The 21,484-nt window shown below is 46.2% G+C and overlaps 1 protein-coding gene across 2 annotated transcripts in view; it reads right to left on the reverse strand.

Moving 5' to 3' along the window:
* Positions 1-21,484, reverse strand: part of dse (dermatan sulfate epimerase) — a 102,361-nt gene that overhangs the window by 60,726 nt on the left and 20,151 nt on the right. The window contains exon 2 of one of the 2 annotated variants that reach the window (XM_038799635.1): positions 2,073-2,540. In XM_038799635.1, the coding sequence (XP_038655563.1) occupies positions 2,073-2,488 (416 nt within the window). In that variant the 5' untranslated portion in view covers positions 2,489-2,540. Of the gene's footprint in view, positions 1-2,072; positions 2,541-21,484 lie in introns of those variants that run through there. The other variant, XM_038799636.1, reaches the window with a different exon arrangement.

The raw sequence follows: 21,484 nt of genomic DNA on the forward strand, positions 1-21,484 counted from the left end.
CTGCCCGTAGCCAAGTATCGGAATGCATTATTTCCTTTATATAAACTTGTTTCATCTTAAAAGTCAGACTTGATTAGATGAAAGTTGGTATTCTGCCAACAATACAGATCCTGAGTGAAATATATTGGTAAGTGTCATCCCAATTCCTAATTTTGTATTAATTTGACATTGATTACTGACAAAAGTACAAGGGTACTGGCTGACTAGTTTTAACTGATACCAACACATCACTGAAAATGGATTAAGATGGTGAGAACTATTTGGTTCATCATATCTCATTCTGAAACAAGTTGTGAACTCCACCATCATACTATCCAACTGCTTCTTAAATTACTACATGGTTTTGGCTCCATTCCAATATCTCCAATAAGAGAACTTCCTAAAATTTACCTTGCAATAATCCTTTCCCACACCCTTTTATGATTAAACTTGAGGTCATATTTCAGACTTGATTTTATTCGGTATTTAATATCTTATAGTCCAGTCCATCAATCGCACAGTTATAGTAGCCAATAAAATCGCAATCGAAACACGATTCAGACCCCCAAAGAAGATTGCAAATATTTAAAGCGCAAATTTGAACAAAAAACTTCCTTACCAACATTCTTCTGAGTGTGGGAGGTAGAAACTCTTTATTGACTTTATTGTAATCCATAATATAACTTGGAGGATTGACAAAAGTCAGCAATGTCTGAAAAAAGCACAGCAGCCAGCAACTTGGGATGTCCCAAACTCTCCTTTCTCTCATCAAGTGGGTCTTAGGGTCTTAGAGAACTACGTTACTTTTCTGCACCTATGCTGAATATTGCCATCAATATTAAAGCTAGCAGCCTGAGTCAGAGGTAGCACTCTTACTTCTGAACGAGGAAGCCCTGAATTCAAGCCCCACTGCAGAGGGCCTTAATCCACAATCTAACTCCATTTATCAGTGCAAGATTCGGGAAGCACTACATTGAGAAAGATGCTGCTTTTTAAATGAGATTTAACAGGCCCTGCCTGTTTGTTCAGGTGGATAACACATAGGCAGTATTTGAAGAGTAGTTAAGTTATCTTGATATCCAACTTTGATTGGACATGTTTCTGGAGGCTTAATCCAACCTCCAAGCACCAGATTGGCCTTTGTCAGGGCACTCCAACATCCCACACCAATTGCTAAGAGAAGTGACACTTCATTACTAGATTGGTTGATCCTTTTTGTTCGTTAGTCAACCAACTTTCTCAACTCAAATACCTTTCTGACTAATACACAAACATTTTCAAAACATTTTTAAATAACTTTTTTCAATGCCCCTCTGATTTTTCTCCCAGGTTGCTCACAGCAGTGATCTGGAGAGATGTATCTTTAATTTCTGGAGGCTACAGAACGATCCTGGATATTTGACAATCATACACAAATACACAAGTCAAAAATATCAGGCGCGATTCAGCGACCGCGCTGAAGCCACTGAGAAACAACCTGAAACACGCCCCAAAGAGGTCTTAAACCTTTGTCCGCTGTATCGAGCCTATTACCATGAGGCCTCATCCATCTGCCACCCTACCCAGTTGATGACTGACCAGTGATATTCCTGAATTAAAGACAACTTTAAATATTGATTAAAAAATAAACACGATGTCAACTTCTGACAAAGCTGACATTTTTTAATAACTTTATCTATATATATATTATAGCATGTAGGGAATAAAATTCTGAGAGTACACCATAACAGCAGATTAACTGTTACTAATGCAGAGTTTTGCTTTATCTTTTAAATTGTTTTTTATAAATTTAGTGTACCCAATTCATTTTTTCCAATTAAGGGGCAATTTAGTGTGGCCAATCCACCTACCCTGCACCTTTTGGGTTGTGGGGGCTAAACCCAAGCAGACACGGGGAGAATGTGTAAACTCCACACGGACAGTGGCCCAGAGCCGGGATCGAACCTGGGACCTCAGCACCGTGAGGCAGCAGTGCTAACCACTGCGCCACCGTGCTGCCCTATTTCGCTTTTTGTTGAGCACTTACAGATAACAATGAAGCAACTCCCTAAAGGCAGAAACAAATGCTTTAGAAAAACAAGACAAAAATCTACCAACTAGGCTGAGATGCCATCCTCTCCATGTAGTTCATCGCAAACTCCACAGCATCGGTTCTTTCAGGAAACAGTACACAGAACATAGCCAGCACTCCCAGATTGTTGCCATAGATTTCATTCCAACGGGCACTGAAACGTTTAGGATCCCAGGGAGGTAAGTACTCCTTTGGGCTTGATAGCATGATCTGTCCTGCATCCCGAATTTTGTTCGCAATGTGCCGGTGAGTGCTTCTTGCCTTGAGCCGCAGATCCTCCACATCTCCTTTAGTGAAGTATAGCATGGGGTGACCATCATAATTCCCATTCATGAAGTGGATGCGACTACCAGATTTTTCACTTACAGTGAATGATAATAGACAGCAGAACAAATTGATGAAAAATACGACTGGTACACCATGTGTGTATGTCTTCATTGTGGCATCAGATCCCCAAGCCCGACTTCCGACCAAATCATCTTCAATAACTCTGAAAAAGAAAAGTACTCGTCACAAAACAGAATTGGTGCTCCAAGTCCCTCTTGATGGACAGCAGCAAAGGGCAGGGTTAGGCATAGTTGCAATGTCGCCCATGTTACGATAGCCTGCCAAAGCTCACTGCCAAGATTCAGTTATGAGCATAATACCAGGGATGATCTGGCACCTGCGCAGGTTATCCAGCATGCACCAGGGGTTTCATGAGAACAAGGAAAAGAATTGTGGACGTGGGAGAGAAGTGGACCATTAACCTGCCACCGCCCAGAAATCCTGCCCAGTTAAATTAAACATTAACAGCTGTGTTATTTAAGACCTCATACAAACATCAATTAACTGCTGATTCATACTGAAATTTATTGCTTATTATAGTCACACTAGCAATATTTTTGAGTCAGCTTCATTCGAGTCAAACCATACTAACTGTGCTTCAGTACCAGAGATGAGAATACCAGTGAGGGTCACCGAGCAGGATGGATACTCCCAGCTAAACATAACTTCATGGGGTTTGAGGTCCAGTCTGTACACATTATGATCTGACAAAGTCCTTCCAACTCACTCCCAGTGGCTGCCATGAGCTGAGAGGTCACACGAAAGGTGGCTTTCGTCTAAGAATAACGACTACGACCTTTGAACCCCAACAAACGGGCACCAAAAGTACTTATAACCCCCCCAGTTGACCACACTGCCAGCCAGGATGGGAAAAAACCAACCACCCAGCCGAAATGCCAGCAGAGAGGAGGAGGGGGGGAAATCTCAGCCTCAGAACAGGGAACCACACGTGGAGGTGCAGAGCCAGTGAGGGTCAACCCCGCAGAGCTCCCAGCATGGACCCAGGTTTGATGGGACAAATTGACAAACTTCATCACCTCCGAGCTCCAGAGAGACAGGGAGAAGATGAGAAGAGACCTGGCAGCCGTCGAGGTGGCAGTGGAGGCCGCGATGGTTCCCAAAATGGAGGCAATTGGCAATATGGAGCAGAGACCGTAGCCCAGGAAACGGCGAGGGGCCTTGAATAAACCACCACGTACCAAGGTGACAAGATCGCGGCACTTGATGCCAAGGTAGTGAGCCTGGTCAGGACCCAGAAAGTGCTTAAGGACAGAATCGACAACAAGGAGAACCAATCGCATTGGCAGAGCCTGAGAATCATTGGGCCGCTGGAGGAAACGGAGGGGAGAAACCCCATGAACAGTAGCAGTGATGCTTCGGAAGCTGGTCGGCGAGTAGGGTTTTGTCAAGCCCCTGGAGGTAGACCATGTCCACAGGTCGCTTCAGCAGTGGCCCAGGGTTAGGGAACCACCACGACTATTAATTATGCAGCTCCACAGATATGAAGATGAAGAACAGATCCTGAGGTGGCAAAGAGCGCAAGAGGATGCAAGTGGGAAGGACATTCCATCCTCCTTTACCAGGGCTTGGTGCTCACCTGGCCATGCACCGGGCAGAATTTAACGGTGCCAAATCCGTGCTCTATAACAGTGGAGTGTGGTTTGGCATGCTCTACACTGCCAAACCTTGGGTCACATATCTGGCAAAAGAGCATTATTAACAAGTTTGTCCAGAAAATGGACTGGGAAACAACAGTAGAAGGCAGGGGCCAGAACGCGGGCTGCAATAGATCGAGAAGAACAAGGCTGAACACAAGCCAAGGCACGGAGAGAGGGTGTGTGTGTGTATGGGGGTGGGGGGGTGGGGGGGGGGGGGGGGGGGGGGGGTCGAGTGGTGGTTGCAACAGGTCACCTGCGACGATGACAAAAATGAGGAAGTAGTTGGCAGCTATCTTGAAAGGCTCGTGAGCAACAGTAGACTCGGCCAAACAGGGCCAGGCCTACAAGGTGAGAATGGTTGACCCCAGTAGGGGCGGCATGGTGGTGCAGTGGTTCGCACTGCTGCATTACGGCACCAAGATCCCAGGTTCCATCCTGGCCCTGGGTCACTGTCCATGTGGTTTGCACATTCTCCCCATGTCTGCGTGGGTCTCACCCCCCACAACCCAAAAGATGTGCCGGTTAGGTCGATTGGCCATGCTAAATTGCTCCTTGATTGGAAAAAGAAATAATTGGCTAATCAAAATTTATAAAAATAGAGTATACTGACCCCAGAGGATGGGGAAGCAACACCCCCCCATCCAGATTGTAACATGTAACGTGAGAGGGTAGGCTCTTGGAGGTTCAATCACCTGAGAGAGAAAGAATTTTCCTTTTTCTTCCACGCATAGACTTTTTTGTCATAGGGAAAATGGTGCTTCCAGGGATAACAAAGGGTGAATACTCCTCAATTGTAATCTCCGACCAAGTGTCGCCCTCTATGGACCTGATGTTGGAAAAGGGTCGGGCCCAAGGACCCCCCCCCATGGAGGCTCAATGCAGCTCTCCTCGACGTTAAGGAATTCTTTCAAAGATATCCCAAGCTATCGACAGTTATGTAACCTGCAACCAGAATGGGAAGGTCGCACCTGCAACATTGTGGGAGGCACTGAAGGTGGTGATCAGGGACAAACTCATAACTTATAGAGCTCCTAAGGACAGGAAAGAAAGGGCAGCCAAGCAGCAGCTGATCGACTCCATACTGGAGGTAGATCAGCGGCACTCCACAGCCCCCAACTGTGGAACTGCGGGCAGAGAGGAAAAAGCTGCAGATGGAATTTGACCTGCTCTCCACACGGAAGGCAGCCACCAGCTCTGCCATTCATGGGGGGCCTTCTACAAGCACGGAGACAAGGCCAGCCGCATGCCAGCACACCAGCTGAGAAAACAGGCAGCCACGCAAGAAATAGCGCAGATTACTGACAGAAATGGTCGTGTGGTAGCAGATACCAAAGAGGTTAACGAGGCTTTTGCAAACTTCGGGGATGGAACAGTTCCTCAACAGACTAGACATATCGGGGGGAGGGCAGGAAACAAGGGCTGGAAGCACTGCTAGGGCTGGGCGGAATCATGGAATGCATTTGTCAGGGAAAGTCAGGGAAAGCACCAGAACCAGATGGGTTCCCGGTAGACTTTTACAAACAATTGCAGCAGCGCTGGCCCGCACTTGCAGGAGATGTTCTGCGACTCACTGTCGAAGGGTGCCCTGTCGTACACACTGGCCTCAATCTCATTGATCCCCAAAAAAGACAAAGACCCTTCAGCCTGTGGATCATACATCTCCATCTCTCTCTTAAACACTGATGCAAAAGTCCAAGTGAAAGCACTGGCGAGGTGTATGAAGATCTGTCTGCCAAAAGTGATTGTGGAAGATTAGACCGGGTTTGTCAAGGGCAGGCAGCTAACAGCCAACATCAGGCGCCTGCTGAATGTAATAACGGCCCCATCCTGGGAGAGGACACCAGAGGTGATCATCTCCTAGGATGCTGAGATAGCCTTTGATTGAGTAGAATGGAGGTACCCCATGGAGGTACTTGAACGGTTTTGGTTTGGAGCAAGGTTCCCCACGTGGGTGAAGCTCCTATACAGTGTCCCTCTGGTGAGTGTATGGAAGAGCGGTACCAGCTCCGAATACTTCCGGCTGCAGGGGAACGAGGCAGGGGTGCCCACTAACCCCGCTACTGTTCTTACTTGTAATCAAACTACAGGCCATCGCCCTCAGATTGCCGAAATGGCGGATGGGCATTTGGAGAGGAGGCAGAGAGGGCAGTAGAGTCTCGCTCTATGCGGATGTCCTTCTCCTCTACGTGTCAAAGCCTCTAGCCACCATGGGAGCGATAACTGGACTCCTCAGGGAGTTCGGCGCCTTCTCAACCTGGCAAAGAGCAAAATTTACCCGGTGAACACCCGAGAGGGAGGAGAGGAACTGAAAAAACTACTGGTAAAGTGGCCCAAACCAAGTTCAGGCACCTGGGGATCTAAGTGGCCCACACCTAGACGAGGCTCCACAAATGGAACCTGCCCAGCCTGGTGGAAGAGGTGACTAGGGACCTGAAAGATGGGACTCACTCCCCTTTTGCTACCAGGAAGGGGACAAACGGTCAAAATGAATGTGCTGCCTAGGTTCCTATTTGTATTCAGATCACTCCCGATCTTCATCCCCAAATCCTTCTTCACGAGGTTCGACAAATTAATCATGGCCACTGGGTGGCAACATGGAGAGGATGAGGGAACGGAGGGGGACTGGGTCCAAATAAAGGAGGCCTCCTGCACAGGGACATCTCTCCAAGATAAAAGGAAATTACTGCGGATGCTGGAATCTGAAACAAAAACAGAAAATATGGGACAAACTCTTCAGTTCTGACAGCATCTATGGAGAGAAAAGGAGACTAACGTTTCAAGTCTGGATGACGCTTTGTCAAAGCTCTCTGAGCGCTAGCCACTGCACTGGTCGCGACCACCCTCCCCCACACACACACACACACACACTCACACACACACAACCAGGAGCCCGGTGGTAGTGGCTACACTAAGGACATGGAACGAGTTCAGGCACCATTTCAGGTTTGGCGGGATGCCAATAGAGGTCCCCATCTGCAACAATTATTGGTTCACACCGGAGAGGATAGATGCCACATTTGTGATGTAGATGAAGGACAGACTGACACTGAGAGTGAAGCATTTGTACATGGATGATAGCCCCTGGGGAAACTCTCAGAGAGGATCCAACTCCCAAAGTAGAGTATGAGTTCAAGTACCTGCAACTGTGCGACTCTCTCTGCAAGGAGGCAAAAATCTTCCCCCAGAGATCTGGACACACATTAGCACGGTAGCACAGTAATGAGCACTGTTACTTCACAGCACTAGGGATCCAGGTTCGATTCCCGGCCTGGATCACTGGCTGTGCAGAGTCTGCACGTTCTCCCCGTGTCTGCGTGGGTTTCCTCCAGTTGCTCCGGTTTCCTCCCACAAGTCCTGAAAGATGTGCTGTTAGGTTAATTGGACATTCTGAATTCTCCCTCAGTGTATCCGAACAGGCGCCGGAGTGTGGCGACTAGGGAATTTTCACAGTAACTTCATTGCAGTGTTAATGTAAGCCTACTTGTGACAATAATAAAGATGATTATTATTGTTACATTTCTGGACTGGCTGGATTTCATGGTTGGCTGGACTGGTTGGAAGACGAAAAATGTGGTGATATCTACAGGCAACTCATGGAAAAGGTCAGGACCCCACTAAACGAGACCAGGCGGAAATGGAGGGAGGAGCTGGGCATGGAGATAGGGGTAGGACTCTGGATCGAGACACTGCACAGGATCAACTCCACCTCCTCCTGTGCCGGGCTAAGCCTGATGCAGCTCAAGGTGGCGCACAGAGTGCACATTACTAATAGATGCAAGAGGCCATTCTTCCCTGAGGTGTCATGTTCTGGTCCTGCCCCAGATACAGGGAGTTAACTCAGTACCGCAGTACCCGGGTAGGACCTGAGCTGCTGCATAGTCCCGACTGGGACCATTACTTGTAAATACTTTGGGCGAGATTCTCCGCACTCCCGACGGTGCGGAGAATAGCGTGGCTCGTAAAATTTTACGGCCACGCTGTTCCGACGCCCTCCCGCTATTCTCCCCCCCCCCCACGCCCAACTCCCGACACGAATCGCTGCCGCCGTTTTTTTACGGCCGGCAGCGATGCACAGCTGATAGATGGGCCGAGTTCCCAGCCCTTTACGGCTGTTTTTATGAACGGCAAACACACCTGGTCTGGCCGTTCGTAAAAACGGCCGTAAACACTCGCATTTTATAACCATGGCACCGATTGGCACGGCCGTACCACGGCCGTGCCAAGGGTGCCATGGGCCCGCGATCGGTGGGCACCGATCGCGGGCAGCGGGCCCGATGCCCGCGCAATATTTGTCCTTCCGCCGCCCCGCAGTATCCATTCGCGGGGCGGCTGAGGGGCATCCCGGCCCGCGCATGCGCGGGTTTCGCGCAAATACGTGATGACGCCATCCGCGCATGCGCGGGTTGGAGTCTTCCAATCCGCGCATGCGCGGCTGACGTCATATGACGCGTCAGTCGGCGCTAACTCGGGCAAGCGGGCTTAACGAAATTCGTTAAGCCCGTGATGCCGGAGCTTACGGCGTCGGGCTGCTAGCCCCGACCGGGGACCAGAATCGGTTCCCGGTCGGGAAGGGGGGGGCTGGCGTCAAACCCGCCCGGGTTTGACGCCAGCCTTACGATTTCTCCCGGTTTGGGAGAATCGCGCCCATGACTTTTGATGATTGATGAACCATTCTTTTGACTCACCATTCCGGACTCCCTCATGACTACTAAAGTTATCCTTTTAAATGAGATCCCCTCTCATTCTTCTAAACTCAAGTGAATACAGGCTTAGTCGACCCAATCCTTCCTCGTATGACAATCCGGCCATCCCAGGAATCCGTCTGGTGAACCTTTGCTGTGCTCCCTCCTTGGCAAGATTACCCTTTCTTAGGTTACTTGTAACTAAAATCCTGACGTTTATACCAAATTACTTTATTAAAATTGAGGACAAAGGAATTCCACAAGCAAATGTTAATGCAGTCTTCATGAATATAAAGAACAAAGAAAAGTACAGCACAGGAAAAGGCCCTTCAGCCCTCCAGGTCTGTGCCGACCATCTGAACTAAAATCTTCTACATTTCCTGGGTCCGTATCCCTCTATTCCCATCCTATTCATGTATTTGTCAAGATGCCCCTTAAATGTTACTATTGTCCCTGCTTCCACCACCTCCTCCGGCAGTGAGTTCCAGGCACCCACTACCCTCTGTGTAAAAAAACTTGCCTCGTACATCTCCTCTAAACCTTGCCCCTCGCACCTTAAACCTATGCCCCCTAGTAATTGACCCTTCTACCCTGGGAAAAAGTCTCTGACTATCCACTCTGTCTATGCCCCTCATAATTTTGTAGACCACACGCAGGTCGCCCCTCAACCTCCGTCGTTCCAGTAAGAACAAACCGAGTTTATTCAACCGCTCCTCATAGCTAATGCCCTCCATACCAGGCTACATTCTGGTAAATCTCTTCTGCACCCTCTCTAAAGCCTCCACATCCTTCTGGTAGTGTGGCGACCAGAATTGAACACTATACTCCAAGTGTGGCTAACTAAGGTTCTATACAGCTGCAACATGACTTGCCAATTTTTATACTCAATGCCCCGACCAATGATGGCAAGTATGCCGTATGCCTTCTTGACTATCTTCTCCACCTGTGTTGCCCCTTTCAGTGACCTGTGGACCTGTACACCTAGATCTCTCTGACTGTCAATATTCTTGAGGGTTCTACCATTCACTGTATATTCCCTACCTGCATTACACCTTCCAAAATGCATTACCTCACATTTGTTTGGATTAAATTCCATCTGCCATCTCTCTGCCCAAGTCTCCAAACGATCTAAATCCTGCTGTATCCTCTGACAGTCCTCATCGCTATCCACAATTCCACCAACCTTTGTGTCGTCTGCAAACTTACTAATCTGACCAGTTACATTTTCCTCCAAATCATTTATATATACTATGAACAGCAAAGGTCCCAGCACTGATCCCTGCGGAACACCACTAGTCACAGCCCTCCAATTAGAAAAGCACCCTACCATTGCTACTCTCTGGCTTCTCTGACCTAGCAGTTCTGTATCCATCTTGCCAGCTCACGCCTGATCCCGTTTGACTTCCCCTTTTGTACCGTGTGCCATGAGGGACCTTGTCAAAGGCCTTACTGAAGTCCATATAGATAATATCCATTGCTCTACCTGCATCAATCATCTTTGTGACCTCTTCGAAAAACTCTATCAAGTTAGTGAGACATGACCTCCCCTTCACAAAACCGTGCTTCTTCTCGCTAATACAATATCACATGGCAAAATTTAAATTCATTTCAGTAAGGAAGGTGAGGTTATGATGGCCAAAGTAATCTGCTGGGCTGCCATATCACAATCATTTATCCTGATACAAGATTCAAATATTTGATCTGGATTACCGAGAAAAGGGGCTGGATTCTCCGGTCCCCAGCAGCAAGTTTCCCGAAGGCGGGAGATGGCGTGTCGTTCACTTGCAGTAGGATTCTCTGTCCCCACCGCTGTCAAGTCACCCACGCGCGAGGAACTCCGCGGGCGGCGATGTGTTGATCCCGCCTCCAGCGAAGAACTGGAGAATCCCAGCCAATATCTCATTCCCCACAAAATATGATATTGCATTCCCTCCATCAGCAATTATTGTAGAATATGGTCCCATTAATTTGCCCTTAATTTAGGTTTACACCATTCCAATGCCAAATGCTGGTTGTTATGGATATTTCAAAACAAATGGAATTATTCAAATGAACCTTCCCAACTCTGGCTTGCTGACATATCTCATGAATAACTTTGCCATCTGTTTGTACATAGGTTGCTCTATGCTAACCTTTTGTATGTAATTTACATCAAAAGTAACCAGACTTTTTTCCAATCCACTCGTATCTGGATATTTTGCACTACAAACGTATGAGATTAGGTAATTCCATGCATCCGCACTCTCAGCATGGAGCCCCATGTCAACCCGGAATACATGTCAGGAATTCAGGCAGAGAGTTCAGCGAACCCTGCAGAATTTCCATCCATGAATTTTGAAGTATGGAGAACCCTGCATTCTGCCTCTGTGCTGGAGTTCCCAATACACACTTTTAGCACTAAAGATTCAAATTAAGGTTGCAACTTTACTAAATCTACCCTCATGTAGAAAACCACCGATAACAACAGATGGAACATCTCCAATCATTTGAAAAATAAATCAGTATTTTTGACATCACTGTTGTGCAGTAGGAATTAATATTTTTGGAACAGAACAAAGCTGAACATTTAAGGAGGTGTAAGAATAACACAAATCTACAGGTGGAATTCTCCAGCCCCCGACCTGCGGCAGGTTTTCCCACAGCTCGCTATCGGCTGGCGGCAGTATCTACTGGTCAATGGCCATTTACATTCCCCGTCCGTGCCGCTGTCGGGACAGATCAACTTCAGCAGGACCAGGAGATCCCGCCGGCAGGTGGGCTTTAGGGGAGATGGTGACGGTATTGTCACTTGGTTCGTTAACCAGAGACCCAGAGTAATGTTCTGGGGACCCAGGTTCAAATCCCGCCACTGCAGATGGTGAAATTTGAATTCAATAAAAATCTGGAATTAAAGTCCGAAATGATGACCATGAAACCATTGTCAGTTGTCATGAAAACCCATCTGGTTCACTAATGTCTGTTAGTTAAGGAAATCTGCTGTCCTTACCTAGTCTGGCCTACATGTGACTCCAAACCCACAGCAAACTGGTTGACTCTTAACTGCCCCCTCAAAGGCAATTAGGGATGGGCAATAAATGCTGGCACAGCCTGCGACACCCACGTCCCATTAAAAAAAAAAGGATGGGCTGGTGAATTGTGCCTGTGACACAGATAATCAACCCAAGTGCTTCAAAGAAATACGGAGGCTAAAGCCAATGAAAGTGATCGTAGAAGTGGTAAAGAAAAACTGGTCAAAGAAGTGGGTTTTAAGAAATGTCAGAAAGAAGAGGGAACCAGGGGGCTTTAGGAAGGAATTGGGCCTCAGCAGCTGAAAACATGAGAGGAGCGCTCTGTAGGAGGCCTGAAGGAAGAGGTGGAGGAAATTACAGAAATAGGGAAGTCAGAGTCAAATGGCAAAGCCATAGAGAGATAGCTGAGGATGAGGTTGAAAAGATTCAGGAGCTTCAGTGGACTCATCACCCAAAATGAGTAACCAATGAAAAGCAGCGATCAACAAAGCTGCCAGGTTTGAAACATATAGGTGGCCAAAACAATTAAATATAAATCAGAGGAGGTCACAGTGAAATCATGTCCTGGGTATTGCATCCATTCCTGGTCACCAGGGGAAAGTTCCAAGGACTGGAAGGGAAGAACCACACAGATGATGCCCAGTCCCAGGTCTCAGTTATGAGGAATGACTGGAGCAGCTTGGCTCTTCAGCTCTGAAATAAATCATTTGAGAGGAGTATAAAATGCAAATCCAAGAAAATATGAGAAATTAAATTGTGAGAATGGGGTAAGATATAACATGCTTTAAATTAGCAAATGGAAATTTAGGACTTATCCTATATAGACTGGTAAACACATAAATTGGATCAGATAGTGTAGTGTAGGGACTTTGGATAGATGGATTAAAATTAGCCAAATGGCCCTCCTCATCAGTAATTTACTGATCTAAAAACAAAGAAAATAATTACCGGGAAGTAATATTGGTCAGCACAGTGAGGGATGCCAAAAGATTAGATAGGAAATAATTTTGCAACAAGATAATTATAACAAGCAAGCTATTGGCAATATCAACTCTAGCAAAATACTGCAGCGGTAGAAGTTCCTCTAAAGCAAACACACTAGAAACCAGGGAAAGCCAGCATGCTAGCCACTCACCAAGAAGAAAAATGGGAGAAGACAAATATAGAATGCTGCATTATATATTATCAGCAATGGGAGACTGGTAGAGAATATCAAATGTCAAGAGATGACATGTAATCCAAGTAGGATGACACAAGAGGAAAAATCCTAAGCAAAGAAAGGATGTGTCCCCTCCATTCCACCTTCTCCACAAAGGTGCAGCTCACTCTCTCCCATGCTGAGCTATTTTCACTGCTTCTCAGGTCAGACTGATGCCCTGTACAACTGCCAGCACTTGTTGCAGCCACAATATACACCTGCTTTAAGTAGTGCAGGCTAGCTATAAATGGTGCTACCCAGTGACTATTTTGGGCCCAGTATTGGTGCTTACAGCTAACAAATACAATGCAGCATGAAGTTGACCTGGTGTCTTCATTACCTTGAACTAGCTCAGTCACGTATTGAGGCTTGGCACCTATTTATGTGGGTTACCCAATTTAACCTGTAAGAATCTTATAAAATTGTTATGTTTTGGAACTGTGTCTTTAGTATAGGGCAAAATGAAAGAGGAGTAATATGACCTGTCCTGAAAACTGCCTGACAACAGACCTGGGTGAGGGGGCTGTTAAAGATTAAAGGAAGTTCCAGTCTTTTTTTTACTGGGATGTAGGTGCAAGCTATTTACACTTGGAGACAATGGGAGGAACATGTGCGTGGATAGACTGTGAGTCCCCTAGGTTCCAAAAAATTGTTGAGAATGTCAGACTATGCTTTAAACCGTCTACTTGCTTCCACGATAAAAGGGAATTGGAGCCGTAAGGATAGCAAATCCGCATTTCCACCGGAATACAAGACCTATGTGATTAGTGGAGGTGGGCTTTGAAGGGTAGGCTTTTTAAGATGTCCCTGACAACTCAAAGACACAGGTAGTCCGGGAAGATAGTGGCGTAATGATATAGTCACCAGGCTAGCAATCCAGAGGATTTGGGGATTGGTTAGCTCAGTTGGCTGGACGGCTGGTTCGTAATGCAGAGCGACGCTAACTGTGCAGTTCAATTCCTGTACTTGCTGAGGTTATTTATGAAGGCCCCACCATCTCAACCTCACTCCTTGCCTGAGATGTGGTTTCCCTCAGGTTAAATTACAACCAGTCAACTCTCTCTCTCTCTCTCTCAAAAGGGAAGAGCAGCCTTTGGTCCACAGGGGCAAGGGCTACTTTCAAATCAGAGGCGCAGGATAATGGTCTGGGTCATTACAGAAAGGACAGGTTCTGGCATCAACAGATAGAAAAGATGACACATAAAAGGTTGAAGTTTGGCTCACTGTACTGTGTAAAAGGGGATAAGTTAACCACTAATAAGAACTCAAACCAATTACTAATGAGATCAATCAAAAGCTCTGCAAAACAGCAAAGCAACGTGAAAAGGGTTAGAAACTCAAGGAATAAGAAATACCATCAAAAAAGAAATGGCGGAGATCGCTGACCTCGACTCCCACCAACTGATCATGGGGCAGGCGTATCTGTATATTGAACCCTAAGGACTGGATATTGGACCCTAAGGCAGGTAGGTCTAGCCCTATATCAGCGCCTAAATCAGGTATCGTGACAGAACTGACCATCTTCATGGAACAGATTGGGTGGGTGGGTGGGTGGGGGGGGGGGGGGGCGGTTGGAGAACTGAAAGATGTGCAGGCTAGGTGGATTGCCGTGCTAAATTGCCCCTTAATTGGAAATAATGAATTGGGTACACTAAAATTTTTAAAAAAGGAATGTATTCATTTGAGTTCAGAGATTGAGGGGGGAATCTCATAGAAACCTATAAAATTCTAACAGGATTAGGCAGGGTAGATGTAGGAAGGATGTTCCTGATCGTGGGTGTGTCCAAAATCAGGGGGTCACAGTCTGAGGATACGGGGTAGACCATTTCGGACTGAGGCAAGGAGAAATTTCTCAGCTAGAGAGTGGTGATCCTGTAGAATTCATTACCACAAGAAGTAATTGAGGCCAAAACATATGTTTTCAAGAAGCAGTTAGATATAGCACTTAGGGTGAAGGGAATCAAAGGATATGGGGGAAAGCGGGATTAGGATATTGAGTTGGTTGACCAGCCATGATCATAATTTGATTTGATTTTGATTTGATGTATTGTCACATGTACCTAAGTACAGTGAAAAGTATTTTTCTGCGTCCGAGGAACGTACACAGTACGTACATAACAGACACAAGAATAATCAACAGAGAACATCGACAGATAGTTTATCGGCAAAACAGTGATTAGTTACAGTGCGGAACAAGGGGCCAAACAAAGCAAACAGAGCAAATACATGGGAAAGCGCAGCATAGGGCGTTGTGAATAGTCTGTTCCATGAAGATGGTCAGTTCTGTCATGATACCTGATTTAGTCACTGATTTGGGGCTACACCTACCTGCCTTAGGGTCCAATATACAGTCTTTAGGGTCCAATATACAGATAAGTCTCCCCCATGATCAGTTGGTGGGAGTCGAGGTCAGCGATCTCCGCCATTTCTTTTTTGATGGTATTTCTTATTCCTTGAGTTTCTAACCCTTTTCATGTTGCTTTCCTGTTTTGAAGAACTTTTGATTGATCTCATTAGTAATTGGTTTGAATTCTTACAGGGAACAGATCAGTCTGAGGGGCAGTCGTTGAGGAGTCTTGTAGCTGTGGGGAAGAAGCTGTTCCTATGTCTGGATATGCGAGTCTTCAGACTTCTGTACCTTCTGCCTAATGGAAGGTACTGGGTGGGAAGGGTCTCTGATAATGCTGTCTGCCTTCCTGAGGCAGTGAGAGGTGTATACAGAATCAATATGGGGGTGGCAAGTTTGTGTGATGCGTTGGGCTGAGTTCACCACAGTCTGCAGTAATGCAGTCTGCATTAATGAATGGTGGAGTAGGAAGGGCCAAATGGCCTCCTCCTGCTCCTATTTTCTATGTTTCTATATTTTACAAGTAATGAACTAAGATCAAACCAGTTAGCAGTGACACATGTTGACAGATTTTCAGAAAAATCCTCCGATGCCACTATAGGGTATTCATCCAAATAAGGAATTGCTCATCTGGATTTTCAAATTGGCATCATTATAAAACACAGTCACCTACTTGAAATAAAAGCCACCTCAACACACACATTGGAATGGATCAAGAGAGGGTGTGCCCAAGATTGAGAATTAGTACTCTTGAATTGTGAGGGAATTGCTACCAACCAAGAAAGACCACGTGGAGGAGAAAAACCGAGATGAAAGGACCACTGTAGGAAAGTCTGAATGGAATGGTGAATGGGCAGACATATGCAAGAAATAACAGAATGGACAGTGTGAAGCTAATAACCTTTAGGTCAGACTGATTATTTAACGAAACAGATCATTTCAAAACATTAAATGCGAGTTCCATCTAACTTGCAAGGCTTGGGTCAGATCTAACATGGAAAGCACTTGATTTACATCTATGACCCAACTGGAAGAGTTTTTACTGAATCACAAGTTATTAAATATAATGGAGGAGATGGATGTAACATAATATTCTTTCAAAAATGTATTCTGCTATTTTGAAACAATTGTCCAGTAATTGAGTTGCACAATGCCCATTTCCAGATGAATAAACAAGCAATTAAAGGCCCAAGGAAGCATAGCATGACACCCCCCCCCCCCCCCCCCCCTCCCGTCTGCATCAATGGCTCCGAAGTGGAGATTGTCGATAGCTTTAAGTTCCTGGGGGTCACCATCACCAACAGTCTGTCCTGGTCCACTCACGTTGATGCGACAGTCTAGAAAGCCCAACAACGTCTCTACTTCCTACGGAAGCTAAAGAAATTCGGCATATCTGCATCGACTATCACAAATTTCTACAGATGTGCAATAGAGAGCATCCTATCCGGCTGCATCACAGCCTGCTATGGCAACTGCTCGGTCCAAGATCGCAAGGAACTGCAGAGAGTGGTGAACCCAGCCCTTCGCATCACACAAGCTTGCCATCCTCCCATTGATTCTGCCTACACCTCCCGCTGCCTCAGGAAGGCAGACAGCATTGTCAGAGACCCCTCACACCCAGGCTTTGCCTTCTTCCAGAGCCTTCCATCAGGAAGAAGATACAGAAGTCTGAAGACCCACGCATCCAGACATAGGAACAGCTTCTTACTCACAGCTATCAGACCCCTCAATGACTCTCCCTTGGACTGATCTATCCCCTGTAAGAACACTATTCATGACGCCCTATGCTGCTCTTGGTTGGCCCTTGTTTCGCATTGTAAACAATCACTAGTTCTTGACATACTATTGTCAATGTACTCTGTCGATTATTCTTTTGTCTACTATGTGCATACTGTGTACGTTCCCTTGCCCACAGAAAAATACTTTTCACTGTACTTTGGTACATGTGACAATAAATATCAATCAATCAATCAATATGACATGTGGTGAGCTTATTCTGAACTGTATTGTCGCCATTTTGGTTACAGTGCTTTGTAGTCATCCTGGACACGTGCTTGAAGCAGGCGCTAAGCCCATTGCAAATTATAAGCCGAACACCTACTTCAGTCACCTTTGCATAACATGGTCACACTTCCTTTAACTGTCCATGCAATATCACCCTACTTGTTTACATCCACAGACTACTTCACATGTAACAAAGTAGTACCTTCAACACAGCTACTATTCCCACAGAGCTGCATAATGTTAAGATACTTTAATTTCTTGAGATTTTCTGTGTATACCAGAGATAGTACTATGCAAAAGTGGAAACAATTAAATTGTTACGATAGTTTGAAAAAACAATGAATTAAATCAACGCTCATACCAGTTTCTCTCCTTATTTTCCTGTTTATATATTTAGGTGGGCTACTTTTTCCCTGGATATGTGGCTGTGTTTCTGTATCTGTTACATATTAAAGTGTTTATCTGTGGCAGGATGTTATTCACTGTGACTATGCCTTCACCAGGCATAATAAAATCGCACTGGGGAAAGGCCCCATAAATGTTTCTCCAACTGTTGATTCTCAGTTCAAAAACAGTGGTCTGAGAGCAGAATGTATTCAGTGCACATAAACTCAAAGGGCAGGAAAATTAAAGGAAGCAAGCAAAGCGTTTATTCCAAAGAAAAATTGAGCCCCAGTGGCTCTGTGAATTTATCCTGAAAGTGACTGAACCACAAAGGCGAGGTTTGACATCCAGCCTATGTTGTAATCTGACCTCAGTTGAAGCAGCAGTGGGACTTTTACAATTGTACTGAGCGCCTCTTGGCTGGGAAGCAGAAAATTGGTCAGATCCATTCATGATTCCGATTATTACCTGCTGGAAATTCATGCATTTCTATCATGGTAAAGATTTTGTGCACATGCCGGAATGTGGATCGGCAACACATTGTGGCCAACCTCTATTACAGTACCAGTTCCCAATGTGGAATCTGAAAATTGCAGGATGCTCACAGATGTCTGAAAAATGTATCCCTTTTGTCCACAGTTTCTTCCTATTGCTACAGAATACAGCATCATCAAACACGTGGTTGGATTTCCAAGCACGTTTGGTAATGCTGAAACATTAACTACTGGACCACGACATAATAAACAATTGGAGAAGTGAGAAAGTGAAAGGGGTTTCAGGCTTTTCAATGATTACCTCCATTACACTTTTAGGATTTTTCTGATATTCCTTGTGCCCAGCATCAAAGAATGTTACCTCAACTAAACACTTAGGGCGCGATTCTCCCAAAACGGGAGAAATCGTAAGGCTGGCGTCAAACCCGGGCGGGTTTGACGCCAGCGCGCCCCTTCCCGACCGGGAACCGATTCTGGTCCCCGGTCGGGGCTAGCAGCCCGACGCCGCAAGCTCCGGCATCACGGGCTTAACGGATGACGTCATCGCGTATTTGCGCGAAACCCGCGCATGCGCGGGCCGGGATGCCCCTCAGCCGCCCCGCGAATGGATACTGCGGGGCGGCGGAAGGACAAATAGTGCGCGGGCATCGGGCCCGCTGCCCGCGATCGGTGGGCACCGATCGCGGGCCCATGGCACCCTTGGCACGGCCGTGGTACTGCCGTGCCAATCGGTGCCATGGTTATAAAAAGCGAGTTGTTCCCGCCGTTTTTACGAACGGCCAGACCAGGTGTGTTTGCCGTTCGTAAAAACAGCGTAAAGGGCTGGGACTTCGGCCCATCGAACAGCTGTGAATCGCTGCCGGCCGTAAAAAAAACGGCGGCAGCGATTCGTGTCGGGAGTTGGGCGGGGGGGGGGGGGGGGAGAATAGCGGGAGGGCGGGAAAAATGTCGGGAAGGCCCTCCCACTATTCTCCGACCCGTCGTGGGGGGCGGAGAATCGGGCCCTTAATCCCTACCAATTTGAGTCTGAATATATTGTGAGCATATCTGGTGATGTGGAGATATTATCGGGAAGTGAAACCCTTGCTAGTGTAATTAGCTCATTGGAACCAGCATCCCCTCCCTGGTATTTAGGTAGTCATCAGGTAGTAGAGGAAGAAGTCTGACTTTGCAATTGGACTAAAATTAAAAATAAAATGCGTTGAGAAAACAACACAGCACATTGCACTGAGAATCATTGAATGGTTACAACACAGGAGGCCATTTGGCCTGTCACTTCCATACTAACTCTCTGGGAGGGATTCGCCCTCCCGCCGCACCCGTTTTCTATTGTGACGCACCCCTGTCTGCAGCAGGATTCTCCGTCATGCCAGCCGGCCAATGGGGTTTTCCCATTGTGGGCACCCCCACGCCGTGGGCATGAGTGCTCTGCTGCCGAAACGGAGGATCCCACCGATGGAGAATCAAGCCCCCTGTAACAGCAACACAGCTGGCCCCACTCCCCTGCCGGAGTAGCCCTACAATTTATTGCTCTTCAGATAATTTTCCAATTCCCTTCTGGAATCCAGGAAGGAACCACTACACTTTCAGACAGTGCATTTCGGATCCTAACCCCTCACTTCACAACGGTTTTATCTCATGTCATCTCTGATTCTTCAGCCAATCACCTTAAATCGGTGTGCTCTCATTCTCAACCTGTTCGCCAAAGGGAACGGTTTCTCTCCATCTACATTTCCCTGAGCCCTCATGATTTTGAACACCTCTATAAAATATATTCTCAACCTTCTCTTCTCTAAAGAGAACGAACAGCCCAGCTTTGCTAATCTATCCTCATACCAAATGTCCCTCATCTCTGGAATCATTCTCACAAAGCTTTTCTGCAGTGCCTCTTCAGTGCCTTCATAAACTTCCTGAAGTGTGGTGCCCAGAATAGGACACAATACTTCAAGAGAGGCTTAACCAGTGTCACCATAACGTCCTTCCTTTGTATCTCTATTTATAAAATCCAGGAGTCTGTATTCCTTTTTAATCACTTTCTCAACCTTCCCTGCCACTTTCAAAGAATTGAGCACATTTACCCCAGGCCATTCTGCTCCTGGACCACCTTTACAATTGTATCCTTTAATTGAAATTGTTCATCTTAGTTCTTCCTACCAAAATATATCACTGAATTTTTTTTAGTTAATTTATTTTTAATTTAAAGTACCCAATTCTTTTTTTTCCCCATTTAAAGGGCAATTTAGCATGACCAATCCACCTAACGTGTACATCTTTGGGTTGTGGGGGAGGCCCGCGCAGACATGGGAAAATGTATCACTTCAAACATCTTTCCATTAAATTTTATCCGCTCATTCCACCAGCCTATGTAATCTTGACGTCTATTGCTATCCTAGTCACAGTTCATAATACTTCCAAGTTCTGTACCATCGGCAAATTGTGAAATTGCACCCAACACACTCAAGTCTATGTCATTAATATATATCTTGAAAAGCAGTGGTCCAAATACCAACCCCTGGGAGCAGAATTAGGCCATTCGGCCCATCGTGTCTGCTGTGCCATTCAATCATGGCTGATATTTTTCCCATCCCAATTCTCCTGCCTTCTCCCCATAACCCCTGATCCCCTTATTGATCAAGAACCTATCTATCTATGTTTTAAAGACACTTAGGGATTTGGCCTCCACAGCCTACTGCAGTAAATAGTTCCACAGATTCACCACCCTCTGGCTGAACTAATTTCTCCTCGTCTCTGTTTTAAAGGATCGTTCCTTCAGTCTGAGGCTGTGGCCTGGGGTTCCAGTTTTTCTTACTAGTGGAATCAGCCTCTCCAGATCTATGCTATCCATGCCTCTCAGTATCCTGTAAGTTTCAATAAGATCCTCGCTGATCCTTCTAAACTCATAGTACAGACCCACAGTCCTCAACAAGCGCTTCATTCCAGGGATCATTCTTGTGAGCCTTCTCTGGAACCTTTCCAAGGACAGCACATCCTTCCTTAGATATGGGGCCCAAAACTGCTCACAATTCCTCAACTAGTGTCTGGCCAGAGCCTTATACAGCCTCAGAAGTACATCTCCACTCTTGTATTCTCGCCCTCTCGACATGAATGCTAATCTTGCATTTGCCTTCTTAACTGCCGACTGAACCTGCACTTTAACCTTAAGAGAATCTTGAAGTAGGATTCCTAAGTCCCTTTGTGCTTCTGATTTCCTAAGCCTTTTCCTATTTACAAAATAGTTTATGCCTCCATTCTTCCTACCAAAGTACATAACCTCCCACTTTTCCACATTGTATTCCATCTGCCACTTCTTTGCCCACTCTCCCAGCCTGTCC

Source organism: Scyliorhinus canicula, chromosome 6, assembly GCF_902713615.1.
Source record: "Scyliorhinus canicula chromosome 6, sScyCan1.1, whole genome shotgun sequence".
Classification (NCBI taxonomy): Eukaryota; Metazoa; Chordata; class Chondrichthyes; order Carcharhiniformes; family Scyliorhinidae; genus Scyliorhinus; species Scyliorhinus canicula.